At 38.0% G+C, this 21,678-nt stretch overlaps 1 protein-coding gene across 15 annotated transcripts in view; it reads right to left on the bottom strand.

Annotated features, from left to right (window-relative positions):
* VTI1A (vesicle transport through interaction with t-SNAREs 1A) overlaps positions 1-21,678 on the bottom strand; it is a 368,132-nt gene that overhangs the window by 334,346 nt on the left and 12,108 nt on the right. For all 15 annotated transcript variants that reach the window (XR_009536001.1, XR_009535998.1, XR_009536000.1 and 12 more), the window contains exon 3: positions 20,646-20,756. Coding sequence is in view for 11 of the 15 variants with exons in the window: in XM_060125936.1 (XP_059981919.1) it covers positions 20,646-20,756 (111 nt within the window). In the remaining 4 variants the exon portion in view is untranslated. The remainder of the gene's footprint in view (positions 1-20,645; positions 20,757-21,678) is intronic.

Here is a 21,678-nt window from a genome sequence, read left to right as displayed (position 1 = left end):
TTATCTATCTTTTGCAATTAATCATCTGACAATTACATTTCCTGCACTTATAAGCATCCAGCTGGGAACTGAGTTTTAATATGAGAGAAAAAGACAGGATTCAGGTTTCTAACAAATTACTTCTAATTAACCAGAACCTTTTTTAGTCATCCCAATGTAAAGATGCCTACAGCTAATCAAAGAATTTATTATTTGCATTCTTAATGATACTTTAAAATTTCATTTAAATTTCCCCAAAGGGCAGCTCTGGAAATGCACTGCACTAACATTAGTTAAACAAACATTCTGTTTGGCAGTACACAAAGAATGCGGGGCGGGGGGAGGATATAATTTCTAAGGGAAAAGAACTTGCACTATGACTAGAAAGGGCAACAAACACAATTAAATAAAGCAGAGATTCAAGGCATACATCTTCAAAGTGGAAGATACAGCTATCTTCCAAGAAGTCCAGAAAATTGACAAGCTGAATCAGATAAATTTTAGAACTGGAAGAGACTTTATGCATCATCTCCTCCAGTGGCTCTCAAAGTGTGGTCCCAGGATGATGCTTCAGTGTCAACTTGGAATTTTTTCTTTTTTTTTTTAAATTTATTTATTTATTTTTGGCTGTGTTGGGTCTTCGTTGCTGCACACGGGCTTTCTCTAGTTGCAGCGAGCAGGGGCTACTCTTTGTTGTGGTGCGCGGGCTTCTCATTGCGGTGGCTTCTCTTGTTGCAGAGCAAGGGCTCTAGGTGTGCAGGCTTCAGTAATTGTGGCACACGGGCTCAGTAGTTGTGGTGCATGGGCTTAGTTGCTCCGCAGCATGTGGGATCTTCCCGGACCAGGGCTCGAACCCATGTCCCCTGCATTGGCAGGCGGATTCTTAACAACTGCGCCAAGGGGGAAGTCCCAACATGGAATTCTTTAGAAATGCAAATCCCTAGGCCCCTTGCTGGGCCTTCTGAATCAGAAAGTCTCAGGTGGGCCCAAAAATGAACCCTCCAGGTGATTCCCACTTACTGATCTACTGGTCTACTTTAAGAACTACTGGTCTAGTCTAACCACTTCATTGTCCGAAGGAGGAAACAGAGAGCTGAGAGAGGCAAAAGTTCCATACACAAGAATCAAATTAAATAATAACTTTGAGGAACTTAAGGTCTTTTTCCTTTCATTAAAAAAAAATTCTTTGTTAATATATAAGATACGCTACTGTGACCTATCGTATAATTGCTGGGATTACTGAGCCTTAGGATCCCCAGTAGATCTTTCCTTTCACAGTATATGCAACTCTTGGGCTCTAGAGAACTCATAGACATTCCTAGAGTATTGGTTATAAGGTTTCCTACAACTTAATATTCCACAAATATTGAACCAACTATAAATGAAGACCAGAGAGATGTTCTTCATGTAGCCAGGGTCCTACATGACTTTTAAAAAACTGGACCATGGCAGGAAGCGCATTTAGAAGACAGAGTGGTATATTGGACGAGATCGGGCGCGTTCAGCGTGGTATGGCCGTAGACTGAATGGTATATTGGAAAGAACACTGGATACAGAATCAAAGAATCCTGGTTTCTCATTCTTGCTCAGCCACTAACCAGCTCAATGATCTTGGGCAAACTACCTGGTATCTGACTGAGGATGTGTCTCTTCATCGCTAAAACAGTCTTAACATCTAACTTCGTAGGGCTTCTGAAGAGACAAAATACAAACTGTCCTTAATACAGGTTTTGGTACGTAATGAGCACTCAATAAGCATTAGCCCCTTCTTCTTCTTCCTCTTCAACTTAGAGAGGATGTGGCTGGAAAGTCAACATTCCCAGCTTCCTTTGTTTTCCGAGAGGCACTATCTAGCTTCACTCTTGAAATGTGCCGTTCTGTCTAGTCAACACACTTTCCATTACCTCTCAGCCTTGCTCTCTCTTCCCGCTCTACCAGATATCCAGAAAGGTATTGAAGGGCTCATGAGTTGCTTTCAATATTTCAGAAAGTTTAGTGGTGATCATATACTTAACCAGTACAAGACTACACAGCCTAATCAAACATCAGAATTTTTGTTTGTTTAGGCTAGAATTATATGAACTCAGTTCTCTCACACTGACTTAACAAACCTTGACTTCACTCAAATATTTAAAAATTCTATCTCCCTACCTGTGTTAATTTAAAAATTATGGAAATCAATGCTTCCTTAATAAATGTTTTTGATTTGGTTTTCCTGGTAGTGAAAAGACTGGCAAACATTAGTTTAATGGTTCTTTTGTCAAGATGTACACTGGAATCACCTGAGACCCAATTCAGGTCTGCAGACCAGTCTCCCCAGGGGAGTTCTTGATTTGTGTTTTTTTGTGTGTGTGTGTGTGTTTTTCAAATACCACAAAGAATTCAATTGAGCACTCCTGGTTTTAACTACTGCTAATCTGTAGTTCATATTTTCAATATTGGGAAAGGAGGAGCCATAATCCTGACTTCTGACTGTGACCGTCAGCTGCCTGAATGGACAGGATGAAGGCAACAGCAGTTGGGGTTGGATAATGCACGCTGTGAATTTAAAATCACGGGTGCCAATTTGTGAACAGGAAGGTCCTTTTGCACTCACCAGTGAGAACGTTATATATTTTCAGAAACAAAGGAAGAACTCAGAAAATTTCTAACAACTTAAGAAAGATGGGAAAAACAAAACCCCATGAAGTATTTTAAACAAATAGAGCTGCTTAGGTTATAAAACTAAAGTTTGTGTTGTGATTACTTTGCTTTATATTTTAAATATAGAAGATGGTTTGCTTGGGGTATGATAAATTAAATACAAAAAATGTACTATTTTAAAGAAAAAACAATCTTAATCTTTTTTAGGAACCGGTGGACATGATTACACTCCTATTAACTAATGTCTTTGGGTCTGGTTCTGGTTGATATGGGATAGCCAAGTCCTATATTTTAATCAAGAAGAAGACAGGCATTTTACCCCAATTTAGGAAAGCTCTGCCTTGTAATGTATATTTCATAACACAGTCCAACTTGATTCTCTTCACTTACCACAGAGATTAGCCAACTGGACAACTATTTTTATTTTCTCTTAAAATATCATGAATAGACATGATATGCCTATTCATCTGTTAATTCACAAATATTTATTTAGAATTTATAGGCTCTCACACAGCACGAGAAATCACAATTCCTATTCTGAAATAGTATATAATGTAGTTGGAGGAACAAGACTAAGTGGAAACAAAGCCTGGGTTCAATCCCTGGTCGAGGAATGAAGATGCCCACAAGCTGCGGCATGGCCAAAAAATAAATAAATAAATTACTATAGTTTTAAGATACATATTTAAAAAAATAAAGAATCACTAGCTCGAAAAACGATACATTACTATAGTCCTTAAAGAAGCAATACTGTAGAAACACCCCCTCTTAAAAAGTTTCTTAACTATCATAGTGTTTCTCAACCCAGGTGCAGAGCATTTATAAGATATATGTGCCTACACAATTCCCCTTATTCTAAGGCTACTTTACCCCCTAAAAAAGTGATATTATCTCTGATATATTACTGTTTTAACAGATCCACACACATGCATTGAAGTAAGAGGAGATATAAGTGTGGTAAAATCAAGGATATGCAGTAAACAGAAGTACATGGATGTGGAAATTCAGAAACGATGTGGCCTAGGGATCGGCCACGGAGTCAAGGAGAAAAAAGACTTGTGTGTAGGTTCAGAAATGATAGTATCTTTAATCTGATGTTTATTTCAGGGAACCTTAAGGGTTATTTATTTTGGGGGGTACAATGTGGACCTGTGATATTATTTCTAATGGTTTCTGCATGCAATGACTCTAAAATCCTACAATCTTGGATTTAAAGGTGTCCGTGACTAGCTTTCGATAGCATTTAAGCAGAAGAATATTCTTTCTTAGAATATTCTCCTAACTAGAATACCCAGTTCTCTTTCCAGCCTACCCACTGCTGTCCCATATGAGCCTCTATAAGCCAAAATTTTAAAAAAGTGCTGCACGACACTCTGTTAGATCTTAGCACAGACATAAGTGTGGCAAAGTGTTGTAAGAAATGCTTTAACATGAAGTACGTGTGGGGCAGGGAGGGGGGGTTCATAATGTTTTCCTTAGGCTTTCTTATTAACCCCAAATATTTTGTAACAGTAAGTAGGAGGATGCTACAAGAAGATTCAGGAGATAGGAAACAACACGGAAAATAACCTGAAGAATTAGAAAAATAAATACATCTGTACAGTTGCAATTGTTGAAGTAGGAGCATGACAGAGAAAAGCTCTCAAGCGTAAATCTTCTTGCAATGGCTGCTTTCAGCCGTACATGAAACAGTAGTGATAACAGGCTAAAAAATAATAAAAACTTTGAAATAAAGTTAAAAGATACACATAACTTAAAACTAACATCCTTTTCTACACAGAAAGGTTAAACTGTGAGGTTGACATTTGCATTTGTTACGTTGTCAACACTTTGTCTATCGGCATGTGTACAAACAATATCTAAAGATGCCATCTGCATATTTATACCAAAGGAGCTTATGAACAGGACCTGTCAGTGTATTTTAACACCCTTCGAAAACATCAGCTTTCATCAGATATAAACATAACATGTTTAATTTATTAGTTTGGTCTTAATATAAAAAGTTGACAATCATATGTCACTATAACTATTGATAAGGCAAATAAGGACTACAGGAAAATGTCAAAAAGTTATTGAAATGCTTGCTGAAACACTACATCAAATTGTATTTATCAGCTCTTCTCTGCCAATGAATATGTCATATTTTCCTACAGATGGCTATTCCTGAAAAGATGTACCCAATGGAGCATTTCAGAAACTTCATTCTTAAAGCATCTTAATTCCCAGGTCTGAAAAATTTAAAAGGAGTCAGAACAGAGAAAAAATATACTGCAACACATGGCATTATTATGCTGCTCCACTAAAGTTAAACAGAAATTGTGCTTAAAGAACAATTCACACCTGATGTTTTGTTGGAATACTTATATGTTTTGTGTGCCCACCATGTATCATGGATGTTTCATCTGAAAAAAATTTGCTTTAAAATTACAAATTCTTAAATTTAATTCAATGGGCACTTATTGAATACCTACTATGTACAGCATTCATAAACTACTTCAGAAAACTTAAAAGTGGAACACCCAGTTTTTTCTCTTGAAGATCTTATAATTTGGCTGGAGTAAGAAAACATAAGTAAGTGAAAATCAGTAAGTCATTTCAGCTCTGACATGGAAACAGTGTGCACACTGGTACAGGTTAATAACGTAAATGCCAAGGCAAATGGGAAGTAAAGAAAATCTATCATGACAGAAAGATAATTAGAAAAGACTTCACAAAGGAGATGAATAATGGGCTAGGTATTGTAGAAATGGAAGACATATCAATATGAGACTAACAGGTAAAGTGAGCCCGAACTTCCAAAGCACACCTGTTGTCCTAAACTGCATATAGAATAGTTTTAAAGCAACGTGAAAACTTTTGTTGGTCTTAAAATGCCAAGCATTCCCACTTTCAAAATTGTTAAATAACATAGCTCACACAGACAATGTGGAGGTTGACCCACGTTTCAGAGCTGAAGAAGCCAGGGCACCATGACTTGCCCAGTGGCACTCAGCTAGTTAGCATCAGAGCTGACACCCAAAGCCAGAACTTTGATGCTTAATCCAGTGTACTTTCTACTACATCACCTGCTTCTCTTGGTTTACAGCCTATTTGAAATAAATGTAGGTTAGTCATTGAACCAAGTTTTCTTTAGACTGGACACACTGGAACTAACAGAGACTTCAGTGACTCTTTAAAGAGAAATGCTATAAAGCAGTATGATTTAGTAGCTTTAGAGTCAGATAGGCTTGATTTCAAGTCCTGGATCCAAATTATGAGACCTTGGGAAATTGTCAGCTTTTCATAACCTTGTATGACTGAATTATAAACTGGCTATGAAGAATAAATGATATACAACATGGTAGCTGACCTATTAGAGGCCCTCAACAGTTAGTTCTCTCTCCCTCTCCCTTTAAAAGCCCTATCAGCGATCATTCTAGATTGAGGGGTTCTCAATCAGGGATACTTTTGCCTCAGTGGGGACATCTGGAATATCTGGAGACATTTTTTGATTGTCACGACTCGGGTGGAGTGGAAGTGGGCCACTGGCATTTAGTGGGTAAAGGCCAGAGATGTTGCTAAACACCCTGCAAGGCACAGGACACCTTCCTCCCACCCCCAACGAAGAATCATCAAAATTTCAACAGTACGAAGGTTGAGAAACTCTGCTCTAGACCAAAGAGGAAAACTACCCATTACCACTAGCATTCAGTGAAAAGAAAGATCATATCTTTTCTGTCCCCAAAAGCAAGCATCCTGACTTTACTAAAATATCAACATCAAGGTAGAAATGCATCAGATCCCCAAGTTTATGACATGGAGTACAAAAATACAATTGACTTAATATTCCTTCATGTGTGAAGTCTTCTATTTGCATGTGATAGATTTGCATGCAAATCTATATTTCCAGACATATGGAACGTTTATTTCCCTAGAATCTACCTGAGGGAGGACTAATTAGCAAAAAAACCCAAACCAAAACAAAAAACCCATAAATTTGTAAATATTTATGGATTTTTTTTTTAATTGGAGGATTGAAAAATTCTTTAGGCAAATGTGAACCTAATGACATCAGTTTGTACGTTGAGATATTTCTTGGTACTACCTCGATTCCAAAAAGACATTAAAAGTATCAGGATATAGCAGGGGTGAGCACATCACTGCGTGAGTCTCAACGAACTGGCACCAGAGGCAGTTGCTGCCTGCCAGCTCCTCACCCTTCTGGTACATACCTGGTATTTTCCCTCCCTCTCTCTTATACTTTTATTTTCCCCTGCTCCTACTTTCTCTCTTTTCCTTTTCCCTGCTGTCTATGCCTCTTGTCACTTGCCAGTGACAGTTGTTTAGCCCCAGCCATGACAGAATTCAAAAGACAAAATGCCTTGATTTAATGGCAAGGTTTCAATAATGCTTTCTGGGAGATGAGAATGAGAGTCACGGGCGTACTTTAACTGGCATTCTCTAGGCGCTATACCTATGTAAAAACATTTTGCGGAGATAGTATTAAGAGACTCCATATTGAAAAACATTTCTGAGGGCTCAAGAAATACACCTGCTCATGATCTATTTACTAACGTTAAAAATATAGTTAGTATTTCTAGTTCTGCGGGTTTAAAATCATTCCTCTTTGGAGTGAAATGTAAACTTTTATTACAAAGGGACTGTTGTAGATGATTTTGGTCTCAGAAATTTCTCTCAGAAAATGCCACAATATGGTATATGTTAACTATCAGTGCGAGCCACAGTGCCATCTATGGCCACATTCCGTTTGAATTAGAAAACATAATTTTGCTACTTTGACAGTCCCTGAACAGACTAGGACAATAGAAAGCCCTCTCAGCTATAAAATGCACTGACAAAAATCTCACCCCAAATCTATATTTCCAAACACATAGAAGCATTATTGCTTTAGAATCTACCTGAGTGGGTAACAGTCAGCTATAAAGATGTAAGTTTGTGAATCTTATAATGATAACATCTTGAAATTATATACTTTCATGATGATAATTTCTCTGACTGCAGAGTCTATAGCAAAACAATATAACCATAAACCAAGACTCTTCAATCCATTCACTATGTTTAAAGAAAACCTGAGAACATAACTATTTTATTTTAAGAAACAGAATAGATTTTAAAGTAGTAACTAAAGGGACTTCCCTGGCAGACCAGTGGTTAAGACTGTGCTTCCACTGCAGGGGGCACTGGGTCAACCCCTACTCAGGGAACTAAGGTCCCACATGCCGCACAGTGTGGCCAAAAAACAAAAAAAAAAGCAATTAAGGCTCAGGATAGTATTTTTTTTTTCTAATCTGAGTCCTTTTTGACTGCAGTTCAGAAATAGTTTAAAAGTTATTTCATAATTAAAATACCATTTGATATGATGATCATAAGATTTAAATTGATATCATAAACTATGGGTTATATTAAATTAGAAGTTCTCCAACCTGGCCACAAAAAGAACTTCAATTTTCTCCCTAAACAAGAGAAATCCTCTAGTAATTCTACTATCAAGTTGTAAGTTATTTTCCACACACCGATGCACAGCTATCATCATTTAGCACCAAGTAGATTTCCTCTCTTTCTTTCTATTCCAAATTCACTCGGCTTACTGCCAAGAGAAAATACAGACACAGGGGAGGCAAAGAGCAATTCTGCTAAGATCAATGAAGATGTTGGCCATAACAGAATCCTATTTATCTGCCACATCCACACTTCTTTTTCTCTGATTAGAGATTACTAGCAATTTCTTGACAATTCTTTTACAAAATTAAGTTACTATCAGTCTTGCAGGACATCACAGGGGGAAGGAAAAAAATATATATACATAGTTTTTTCCTACTAAATCTGGAAACAACATATATATATATAATTTCTATAATCATATTTCTGTTCTTACAAAGGAATTAATATACCTGTTTCCAAAGCAAAATGCATATTTATAAACAAAAAATTCACATGAAGATGTTCTATTGGCATTGACCTCAGGTCAGAGGTCAAAGGCACAATCTATTTAGTAGTATGAAATTAAAGGCTGAGGGTTTTTTTTTTTTTTCTAGGCTCAAGTGAGAATTTAAAATATTTGTTTTGCCACCTAGGGAGAAAAATTATTCATCCTAGGGCACCTGTTTCCCCCAAATAATGGCTATCATGGTACCTAACTTTAAACCAAAAAGAAATTAATTTTTAAAGTCATTTAATGCAAAAGACATGTGGGTAACTGTCACTGTAAAATACTGGCTTTTGCCAAGTTAAAAAAAAAAGTTTTTAAAAGAATAGCATTGAAGATTTGGGAGAAAAAGAATGAAAGCAAGTTAAATGGCACTGCAACTTAAATGAAAGAAAGAGCTTCATTGTTTTAAATGCTTCATTAAATATAAAGCAAGCACATTACCCAGCATGTGTAATCTTTCAATCACTTCTAATCACAAAGGAGATAAAGGCCAAGCTCCTCAACTTTACCGGCAAGGCTTCACTGAGCTCTCAGGCTCATCAAGGGCTGATGCCCAATTCGCAGCCCAGACCAATTAAATCACAACGTCTGGGAGTGGACGCTAGGCGGAGGAGTCCTTAAAGACCCCCAGGTGATTCTAACGTGTAGCAAAGTTGGGGAACTAAGACTCTAGTCCCACATGTTAAACCTGAAGGATATCAAACACTCTAGGCCTCCCCTTCCTCCCTTCCACGATACTACCCTCCTCTGCTCCCCACTTTGTTTATGTTATTCTTTCAACGTGAGGAGACCCTGCTTCTCTCAAATTCCCTCACCCTTCAAGTCTCAGTGTGGGTATTCCTTCCTACTGGCTGCTTTCCCTCACAACCCCACTTCATTCCTACACAAACACCTGGGTTGGATGTTCCTCCCTGAAAGTGTGCCCTTTCACATACTCTCCCATCAGAATCTCCATCATTTCACTTACCTGAGTAAGACAATTATTGACTATGAGCCCCTTGAAGAGTATGTCTTATTCATCTGTTGCTCTCTTGCACAATGCTTGATGCATGATAAGTACTAAATATATGTAAGTTGTTTTTAGTAATCTATACCAAAACAACAACAAACTATTGAAAACCACTAAAATTAAAAAGAATGAAGTGAATAGAAAGAACAGCAGCTTGAAAGTTCTCTTCCACAGCTTCCTTGTTTGTTCTTTAGTTTGAAATTAATTTTAATAGTATTTGTTTTTATTAGTGAGAATTTGATTTAAATCATTTCAGCTTCCACCATATAATTTCTAGCTGTGTATTACACTGCCTTGTATATTTGGGGCATATTATAAACCAAATTCTCAGTGTATAGCAATATTTGAAACTTTTTAATTATAAAGCTATTTGGCTGTTGTCTTTAGGTATGCTAAAGTAAGTTCTTTGTTGATATTAATGACAATATTTAACAGATACTACAGAATCTTCCCCCTTCTCCTTCTCAATACTGGTATGTTAGGCCAGTGCCATAACAATGCAAAGACAGTGACTTCTAATAGTTTCTGGGAAATGTCAGTTATTAGAAATTAGGGAAGGGATGGGAAGCAAATTCAAAGTAAATAATTCAACATGTATTTTGAACTCTAGATGAAAAACTCAGTACAAATAACTCTAATTAGTAATATGATACATATAATAAAATGATATAAAACAATATAGAGTATCATAATTGTTCTATGTTTAATTCTGACTATTACCACAAGGTCAAGGAGAAACTTGCTTGCATAGATTAATTTCTAAGACATCTTTTACAAAATAAAATGTGCTAGAATATAAAAGCAATCCAACGCAGAAGGTCATATCTGAGAATAAGATGGAAGATTTCATGCTTCAATCCTTTGTGCAAGCGCCTGCAGTTCGCCTTAAAGCACTGAGAAGGCAGGTTTAGGACACTGAGGGGATATTCTGACTTGGAGATACTTTAACCTCTAAACTCTTTAATTCTAGGATTACTACTTGTGCACAGCAAAGCCACCGACTATAAATCAGGGCAGTTCTCAAAGTATTTATACATTTATGATCTTATTTGGCCCTCATATTTCCCCATTAGGTAGGCAGAATTGATAAGACGATCCAAATTTGCAGATCCAGAAACTGAAGCCCAGAAGGAACATGCCACGTCTGAGGTCTCGGGTCTACATTCCTTGGGCTTTTCTCACTATTTCACACTTCCTCTCTTGATAAAGTGGTCCATGACCAAATTTAGCTTCATACAATTTTAGAAAAATATGAGATAGACCATTTCTAACCAATGTCTAATAATACATGCATGATTTTTTTTTTTTGCGGTATGCGGGTCTCTCACTGTTGTGGCCTCTCCCGTTGCGGAGCACAGGCTCCGGACGTGCAGGCTCAGCGGCCATGGCTCACGGGCCCAGCCGCTCCGCGGCATGTGGGATCTTCCTGGACTGGGGCACGAACCCGTGTCCCCTGCATCGGCAGGCAGACTCTCAACCACTGCGCCACCAGGGAAGCCCTGTATGATATTTTTTTAAGGGTAAATAAAGCCATCAAATAAGGACCCTGGATCAGACAGCATTTGAAATGGGTAGCGCGGAACCACGTTCTTTAAAAAAAAGTAGAAAAATTTAAACTTCATTGAAGCTAAAAAGAAATCTGCAAGGTTCTAACAATGGAGATTGTTTTCTCCTTTCTAAGCTTCACCATAAAAATTACATATTGCAGGTTTCCCTGGTGGCGCAGTGGTTGAGAGTCTGCCTGCTGATGCAGGGGACATGGGTTTGTGCCCCGGTCCGGGAAGATCCCACATGCCGCAGAGTGGCTAGGCCTGTGAGCCATGGCCGCTGGGCCTGTGCGTCCGGAGCCTGTGCTCCGCAACGGGAGAGGCCACAACAGTGGGAGGCCCGCGTACCGCAAAAAAAAAAAAAAAAAAATTACATATCACCATAAATAAGACAACCCTAGTCTTACTTCAGTTGAAATTTATTTGTAGACTAGGTTTACATAAAAAATCAAAATAAGAAAGCAATGAAACAAAAAATGTCAGTCATTTAATATGCAAAGTGGCAATGTTTCAGTAGGAAAGTCAAAGGATGTCAGGTAAAAAAAAACTCAGACAAGATTAACAGAGGGCACCCTTGTTTTAAAGTACAGAATACACTCTTTAAGAAACTCATTTCATTTCTGTAATTAAACATTTCACACCAAGACCAATACCATGCAGTGTGACTTTCCAAACCATAAAATCTAACAGTCTTTCTCCATTTTAAGAATGCAATTGCAAGTCAAATTCTTTATAACCAATAACAGAAATCACCATTTTCACAGTAGATTTCCAAGTCCAAGACAGTGATAACTTGTTTTAAACAATACTTAACAGAACCAAATGGAGAAAATCGGTAAGTCTCCTCAGAATCTTCTGTGATGGAGCTTGACCTACAGAAGCTTTTGTGAATTTGCAAAGGCACGAGGCGCCTCAAGAACTAATAAAGTGTGATGAGGATGAAGTCCCATTTCTCGATGTTTCCCAATGTGGCCACACTTAAGCTCTTATTTCAGAGGCATTTCCAGCAAAGGCTTTTAATCCATGATCTGATGAACTTCTTAAAAGAAAAGCCAGAAGACGAATTTGACTCCACATATGTTCTTGGTTTTATTCTTAAATATGAATTTTCCATTTGGGAGAACTAAAGGACAGAAAGTTAAACAAAACAAGCCAGAAAGAGGCTATCTGTGTGCATGGTCCATGTCCTGGTAGGTTTCCAAGGACCTGAAATCAAGAGAAAAGTCTCTGGCAAAATCTATTCTAGCCCCATTTTAACTTCTTGTACAGGAAAGCTTAAACTAGTTGACACAGCAAAACTCTTCAACCACTACTACACAGCTGAAAAACCTTCACCCTAGAGACCTGATCGGGCTCCTTCTTCATCACAAGCAGCTCAATGCTCCTAAAAGCTATGAGCTAAGTCAAAAGTGCCTAATCCATTTTAAGTTTTGTTCTGAACCTCACAAATGTGGAACTGGATGAAAGACAATAAGAATGGCATAAAGAGCAATGGAAGATTCATGAAAGAAAGAAATGAGAAGGCAAAGTCAGAACCATGATGTGTCATTCCCAGTTGCTCACTTACTTCAGCAAAGCAAAGCACAAAACTGACATGCTTTATTCTAATATGTTTTAACCCTAGGGCCTAAGTATGAAATCTCTAGCTAAGTCAGTGGTATTAAAATAGTTCAATTTTGAGTTTCAAGATTCCTAGAACATAAGTTTTAAGAGGGCAGTGAACGTGCAGGCATCTGTGCTACGGTCTTGAGGCCTTCGGTTGCCCTAGCAACATCACAGCATCACTGTCACCCACTTTAAAGTTTGGCATTTACCAGGAAGTGCCTGGCAAGTGCTTTGATAAAAGACATTTTATTTAAAAATCAATTAGCTACTTTTCTTTCCAAGGACTAGTATACCCTACGTGAAAAAAGAGCATGGCCCGAAGGCAAAATAAAACAAGTAAAAGGCTTATCTTTTAAACTACATAGTACTTTTCCCAGGGAAATTCAACAGGGGTGCCGCAAATCTTGATAACAGTCTCTGACCATGTATTTGCAGAATATCAGACTATTTTTGAGCATGGGACAGTTTACAAGCAGCCAGTAAAAAGTTTCCTATTCATGAGCAAACAATTTTACATTAAAACAGGGTTGGCTTTTTGACTATGGCAATTAGTTTCTTCATGTTCCAAACACCAAATAACATTTTCCCGTTAATTTTTAAACCAATGTGGCTTTAACTTAAAATAAACTGTACATCAAAAGAATGGAAAATAAACAGCCAAGAACACAATTTGACGAATTGGATTTATTTCGTTTATTTATCTAAACAGGGACCACTGGATCTCTTTAATAGGCTGACAGTTGCATTGGGCTGGTTAATAAAACATTCAACAGTGTCTTCAGCCAATATAGAAATGCAAATCCCATCAGAAATATTTTATTCATGAAGCAGTAATTTCAGTTACTACCAGTTCTTTTTTAAAAACTGGCGCTCTGCAAATAAACAGTGCCATCTAGTGACTAACAATGAAGCCAAATTTATCACCAGTTTATAGTTAAATCTTTCAAAAATCTTACCTGTTTTTATCTTTCCTCTTTATTTCCTAGGTAAGATCAAAGTGGCTAGGCAAAACAAACAAACAGAAAAGTTGATAATAATTTGTTAAGTCATTTAAGAAGGATTATAAGCAGACACAACTACATTAAAACCAATAAGCTTTATAATTCTTTTTTGTTTGTTTGTTTTAAAGCAATTTAGCACCGCTTCCAGAAAACATACACTTCATCTGCTTAGAAAACTCAAGCCATAGAAATAACATAAAGTCATAACAAAAATTTGCTCCTTCTACCATAAAATGACACTAAAACTTTAATTCCAATGATTAAAAAAATTAGTATCAATAGACAGAAAAAAATCTTCCAATAAAATTGTAATATCTTATCAGGAATCTGACACCAATTAAAAAAAATGTACACACACAAGAATGTGTGAGTGCACACACAGAGATATATCCATACCAGTATACACTTCAACTTTGCCAGTAACTACAGTGGACATGAAAGTTATTTTTGCAGGTCACAAAGCTCTACAGGAGGTAAAGACAATGGTCTGAAGCCCAAAGCAGTCATCATAAAAGCAGTCACTTTGGAAGAAAGTGTCAGAGTTTCCAAAGGGAAGAAGATCTATTAAGGCCAACATCAAATTCAGTACATAAGACCAATGATAAAATATTTAATACATACTACTGTTCCATTCAAGAATACATGGTGGGGAGAAGGGTCAAGAACATGAACCTTTAACAGCATCCTGAATTAGGAGACCAGGGTGACACGAAAGCACAGATCAGCCCCAGAAGGCATCACTACAGCTGATAACAGACTTTGAATCCATTTCCTGTGTCAGCCTTTGAAATTACTGGGCTCTGTGAGTAGAAGATTTACCAAGGTCAAAGCCTGGAATGAGAATCCTACAAACAAAGAAGGCCAACTGCATGATGATTTTCTAACAATTTCACCTATCGAGGCCTTAGGAAACAACATTCTCAGAAAATAACTGCAAACAAGTAAAATCATGTATGTACATGTACAGTATTACTTTCTCCCTTAAAGGGGACATAGTCATATCCAGATAACTAACATATTCTTCAGTTTCTGATTACGAAATTTTGAGAATGTAAAATGAGATCAGTTTTAGACCAGATATGAGAGCCATGTATATCTACTAGCCTTACCAACATGAATATATCTTCCCTGGAAAAGTATCTTAGAAAAAGAAATCTCAGTTGTATTTAATTCTAGAATTGTGAAATCTCCCATAATGACAGATCATGACAGTATCTTTTTCATATAATTATGGGTTAAAAGAGTGATGTACATAAAGTACTTACCTCTGGTCTGCCTATGATTTTTAGCTCTTACTTAACATTTTGATACAGAGAAGATCATAGAAAGAACAACAAAGATGATCTGATAAATCACAGTAAAAACATATCTCCAAGGAATATTTTAATTAGAGCTATAATATTGTTGATAACCTTTGATGTGATAATCTGTCTTCTGAGAAATGACCCTGATGAAATAATCCCGTTTTAATATGTTCATTGCAGCACAATAAATTATGGAGGGGATAAATGGAAATACATTAGGATTCAACAAAAGATGAACTAATATCACTGATTGAAATATTATGCAGCCATTAAAATGATTAAGAATTTATAGAAATGGAAAGTACCAATGTTAGAACCTTGTAAATGTGGATCGAGTAGCACCATTATTATGCAAAATAAAACAACAAATTATACAAAAGAGGGGGAAGGGAAGATTAGAAGGAAATAAATAAAAATGTAAAATATGAATCCTTTGAGGTAATAGGGCTAAGGTGATTTTCTTTCTACTCTTATTTATTTCCAGAATATTCTATAGTGAGCAGGTATTATTTTTACAGAGAATCCAACGACAAATGTAATTTTTTAATGGAAATCATATTAATTAAGTGCACAGAGTGGAGGAAGATTTTGCTGGAATGATTCTGTCCAGTCTGGCTTTCTTATTTCTTTCTAGAATGTACTTATGCTCCTGCAAGAGGGACAGCTGATGTCATAATTACAACATATTACCACTGACATGATCCAAATTTCTAAAACATGCTTTCATGGTTTTCTACAGCTTCCACAGAACAGAAGTAAAATATCTCAAGAAGTCACAAGAACAGGAAAGATACACAGAAGCATCAAGTTTTTGACCTTCCAACAAAAGTCATAATTTAAAAGGGTTCATCGCTCTCATTTATGCTTCCTTAGTCTATCTTAGACTTAAAAAAATAGAATACAGCTACTGGCTTCAGTCATAAACTTGGATACTCAAGTTGTCCATTCACCTGTTAAAAGAGCGAGTGTAGGTAGCAGCAGTGAAAGCTTCAAGCTGTTCCACAACATCCTTTGAGCCCTGACCTAAGGGACCAACTCCGACAGTCCGCAGGAAGTTGGGTTTCCAGGACCATTCAGCCTCACTGCTGAGACTGTCAACAGAAGTGCCATTCTCTGATGTAGACAGCTCTGCACTAGGAGCTGGTCTAACAATCACATCACATAGCCTGCCAAACAGGAAAAGGACAGCATTCGGGCACCACTGACCTGGGATAGAAGTAAACTTGAGACTGGGGCTAAAAAGCTCTACTGCTAATCCTCCACCCTAAGTCCTGTAGTCTGTGTATACATCTTAAAGGAAGTTCAGCTTTGTTACCAAAAAAAAAAAAAAAAAAAAAAGAAATATGCAACTATACAAATCAGCCACAAGATGGCGCAAGCATCATAGTATTACAACATCAGATGCAAAAGACATTCATCATTCAACACACCACGTCCTCATGACTTAGGGAATCTTATCCTGGTACATCACTTATTTGTCCCTTTCTTTTTCTACTTACTGAGACTTGATCAAATACTTTATACAACGTTTGTTTTTTGTTGTTGTTTGTACAAGTTTAGGGGTTTTTGTTTGCTTGATTTTATTTTCTTAAGAAGCAAACAATAATCTTAAACTTGAAAAAATCCTCAACTACATTTTTCCTCCTTTTAGCTGGTTCATTTTCCTGGACATGACCATGCCCTAGCTAACCTCATACCAATACTGAAGGAAGAAATTACAAGAATGGCTTAAATACATGAATTCTAATTTTTACATTGTTTTCAAACATACAAAGGAGCTATTAAATTGATTTTTATGAAAATGTGAAGTTGAGGGTAGGGAGTTGCAAAGGATCATGGAGAGAACATCAGAATGTGTGTTTAAGTTATTTGATTCTGGTCCTTGCTCTAAACAGCAGTGTGACTTTAAGGTAAGACATTTGGTCCCCCTGTTCCTCCATTTCCTCATCTCAAAAATGTGACTGGATTTGAACTTCTCTGGACCTAATATTCCTATTACTCTGAGACTGTAAGAATCCAAAATGAACAATATGAGGCTATAAGGCCAAAAATCAAGAAAAATGGAATTAGGCAAGTGAACAGAATCATCAGGGGTAGCAAGAGTGTAAAAGGGAACATAGCGGTGTCTGCTGATTTCCCTTACCTTCCCACAACTATGACTGCAAATTATAACCCATATTTTAAAATCTTATAAGTATGTATTTATTCAGCTACAGATTAAATTCTATGATAGGTCATTGTAAAGAGCAGACTATTATTCTTTTTTCATTCTCAGATGTACACAATTATCCACTAAGGATTAATAAACATTAAACTCTACTGAACTTTCATGCCAGTAATGACAAAGTAACTGATACAAGACCAACCCTCCCTCTCTAAACAACTATAACAATGGACAAAATGTGTGAAGCAATCGTTTTAAAAAACTGGACAATAGGCAGTGTAGGACTGAAATCCTGTGAGGAGAGAACACTTGAAATGAACCCTACAATCACCATGGCTCTCAGCCGTAGGCACTGATCAGATTCCAGCACGGGGGGTGGAGCCCAAATGGAGCCTAACATGTCTCTAAGCTTAGGAGGTAGATACTGCAGGTGGGGACTGCCGAGATGGATGAAACTTAGCAGAGTAATGGAGAGAAGGAGCTCCAGAAATCTATAAAGGGGTCCTGTTAAGTCTTTGGCTGAAAATGAACTTGCGTATGTAGAGGTAAGAGGTGTAACAGAGGACATTTATTGGGGAGCCATGGGTGGAATGGAGATTCTGGAGGTCACCCAAAGCAGGAAGATAGAATTCTGACCAAACAGAGGGTGGAATATTCACTGAACGTTCCAGTCATTCAAATGGAATCCAAGAAAGACAAACCTCAAAAGGCAGGCTACTCTAGACACGTCCTAACAAAGTTAACAATAAGCCTTGAAAGGATCTGTTAGTAAATTATCTGCTTGTCCAAATAAAGGCCAACATTCTCTAAAACAGGCACTGTCAACAGAGGTGACTTGCCCAGAGGCAAGAACTGGTTCTTGGGAGGATGAAGAATCTTAAATATTACAAAGATGCATGGCCCTCCAAAGGGCCACAGAACATGAACAGATGTACAGACACACAGTATATTCATGGTACTAAAATTTCCTGGGGAAGAGAGGAGCAATTAGGAAAAAAAAGTCTAAAAAAGTTCCTTAGTGGAGTGCCAATGAAAAAAAGATTGAGATGCACTACTCCAAAGGAAACCAACAAATTCTAGGCTTTTAACAATTCAGCAGGCAATAGAACTCTAGGATTTTGTGGAACAGTGTGACATATTCAGATCAGTGTGCTAGAAAGGTATTTCCAGAGTGGAGTGGAGGGTGGTTTAGGTTGGGAGAAGAATGGAAGGAGGCAAGGCTACTACAATCATCCAGACTGAGAAACATGAAGGCTTCGAGTAGTGCAGATGAAAGCAGGAGCCATTTAAGTGACAGGATTGTTACCTCTCAGTGACCAACTGGATGCACAAGAGGATGAAGAGGGAAAAATTAAAACATCACTCTGAAGTGACTAGTACTTGTCAAGTTTAAGTGTTTGTGTTTAAAGGACTCTGGGGTAGCAGTGCCCAGTAAGCAGTAAGAAATATGAATTTAGAGCTGTAGGGAGTTCTGAGTGAGAAATGCAAGAGAATTATAGCTGTGGTATTGAAGCCACAGGAGCGGATGATAACACGAGGAGTAGGACAGTGGGCTAAGTGGAGAAGAAGTCCGAAGAAACCAGGCATCTGAGGGACAGGCAGAGGAGGAGGAAGAGGGGCCAAGAAAAGAAAGCAAGCAGACAATGGGGTTGAAGAAAAAAGTACTGAGTTGTCCTCTACCTTTCCCCATTGGCATAGATGTTCCCCCAAAGTCTTAATATTACAAAGGGAATAAGAGAACTTCTTCATTTGCAATAAACATTGCAATTGAAGGACCAATTGAAGATTGAAGGACCAATCTCTACTATTTTTTCCTGGGATTCAATACTTTGAGGTATGGTATATGATTATAAGAAATTATCAAATATCTTTAAGAAGATATTCTTCATTCCATTAAAAGACAACAGAATTATATATAAAAAGACAATAAGAATCAAAAGAGAATTACATAAATATTTCCTACATTCTATTCGAATGCCTCACGTGATAAAGTAAGGTAAAGTGGACAAAGCTGTGAAACAAGAAGCAAAGGACCACTCACTGCTCAACACCCTACAATTGCTTCTCATCAAGCGAGAGTAGAGGCCAAGGTCTTCACCATGCCTGCAATGCCCTTAGAGGTCTTTCCTCTGCCCCCCCTTCTGTAACCACAGGCACCCCTCTCTCCCACTTGGGCACAGAGAACAAACATCCTAGCAAAATGGGCACAGAGAACACCCTAGCAAACAGCCACACCACCCTGCTGGTCACTGTCTGTCCATTTACTCATCTTCTTTATAGCATTTATCACTACCTGAAATTACGATAGATGTATTCACTTGTTTCTTGTCTTCCCCATTAGAATATAAATTCCACGAGAGCAAGAACTTTCTCTCTCTTAGTCACCGCTCTTTTCCAGCACCTAGGACACTGCCTGATACATTATAGGGCTCAAGAAGGACTTGTTGAATGAAATCCATAATCAAGCTGGACCTCTTGGTTCTCTCACATGTAAAATGGGGATAGTAATCCGCATCTGCTCTGTCTACCCTTCCTACAGTGAAATGAATAATGCGTGTTAAAGCACTTTATAAACTGTGAGTCCCATACAACAGAAGGTGGTGGTGGTGGTGGTGAAGGACGTTTCCTGACACAGCAGAAGACAGCTGCGGCAGCAAATAGATGAACACATGAATTTTTTAATGAAAACCTGGAGACTAATGTTTAGCTCCTAGCTGCTGTTTCCATTTTTCTTTATAATAGAAAATATATCTGAGAAATGCTTATCCAAATACATGATACCTAAAGGACTCTATTCTTCAGGAATGTAATTCTTTTTTTTTTTTTTTGCGGTACGCGGGCCTCTCACTGTTGTGGCCTCTCCCGTTGCGGAGCACAGGCTCTGGACGTGCAGGCTCAGCGGCCATGGCTCACGGGCCCAGCTGCTCCGCGGCATGTGGGATCTTCCCGGACCGGGGCACGAACCCATGACCCCTGCATCGGCAGGTGGACTCTCAACCACTGTGCCACCAGGGAAGCCCTAAATGTATCTTTTTAAGACTCGAATAATAAAGGCTATGAAGCCTATCCCAGAAAAAATTACACAGAGAAACACACATCTAAAAATACTGATATAATTTCAGGACATTCACGAGCCCCTGAAGTCCATCCATGAACACGGCAGTTTAAAGACCGCAAACTCTGAAAAGGCCCAAAATTGGATTTCAAAATCCTAATAAATGCTAAATACCAATAAATACTATCTAAACTCAAAAACCCACATGATTTGGATCTATTTTGTGAGTCAGGAATCCAACATACCTTCAAGTCCATCATTAGCCAGCTCTACAAGCATTTTTAGATCCCCAAGTCTTTGGCACAAGCTCCCAAAGACGGTGCACTTAATGCTGACTGAGGCGTGTGGGGGCAACAATAAAAACGACATGAAAACCAGTAAGTACAACAAAGGGTGCAATCTGACTCACAAAATCTGTCTCAAGTTTTCCCATTTCTTGCTTGTAGCTTCTCATCCTGTTGCTGTACATCCCTCGACTTTGGGGAGGTATCTCTCGGACTTCCAAATCCATCTGTTCCAACTGGAAGGGTGAGAGAAAAACATGACTTAAACCATATGCTTACTCTTCATGTGACTAGACATTTCGAGCTGAAAGGATTTAATTCCAATTCCTCAGTTTACAACTTGAGGAACCAGACCCAGGGAGCTAACTGCCTGTGGTCAATTGAACACTGGGACTATTTTTGTGCTCCATGTTTGTTAAGGTCAACAAATAGGTACTGAGTGCTTGCCAAGGGACATAAAGAGTGCCAAAGTGTTTACTCTGTCAAGCATTTTTTAAAACTATGTGCATTAAGCCAAACATCCTCAATGATAATGATCTGACTATCCGTGGAGTATCCTATCATTCCACCCAACCGGGTCTGGTCTTCTGACCCCAAACCACCAGAACTATGCCAAGATAAACCAAACCGTTATTTCTACAATTATTCTATGAAATGTCAGCCCAGTCTTAGTCATTTGGTGAAAATTCTCCTGGAAAGTCTTTTCTGATTAGGAAAATCCCATGGCAACAAATATGGGATCTTGAACTCCAGCCTTATACTTTTTAATCATGTTGATATGGAGTTAAATGGATACAGTAACGTAAAATTACACAAAGCTCACTGAAATCAGAGCAGGGCACTTTATAACAACCTGTCGTGATGTAACACTTTGCATACAACACATGAGCATTTAACGGGAGGCAATACAGAAATAATATGATGGTTAAGAACACAGGCTTTCAAGTCAGACGCCTGCGTTCACAGTTCACATCATAGGCTACACTGCTTACTAGTTATGCAACCTTGGACAGGCTTCTTAACTTCTCTGGGTCTTACTCTTTCCATTTCTAAAAACAGTATGTCTTTTGTAGGGCAGTTATGAAGATTAAACAGGGTAATTCCTATAATGTGCTTAAGACAGTGTCTTACTTGGTAAACACTAGATTAATGTGAATA

This window comes from Lagenorhynchus albirostris, chromosome 16, assembly GCF_949774975.1.
Source record: "Lagenorhynchus albirostris chromosome 16, mLagAlb1.1, whole genome shotgun sequence".
In the NCBI taxonomy this organism is placed as follows: domain Eukaryota; kingdom Metazoa; phylum Chordata; class Mammalia; order Artiodactyla; family Delphinidae; genus Lagenorhynchus; species Lagenorhynchus albirostris.
Note: the sequence above shows the minus strand (reverse complement) of the source record. Positions and strands in the feature narration are given on the sequence as shown.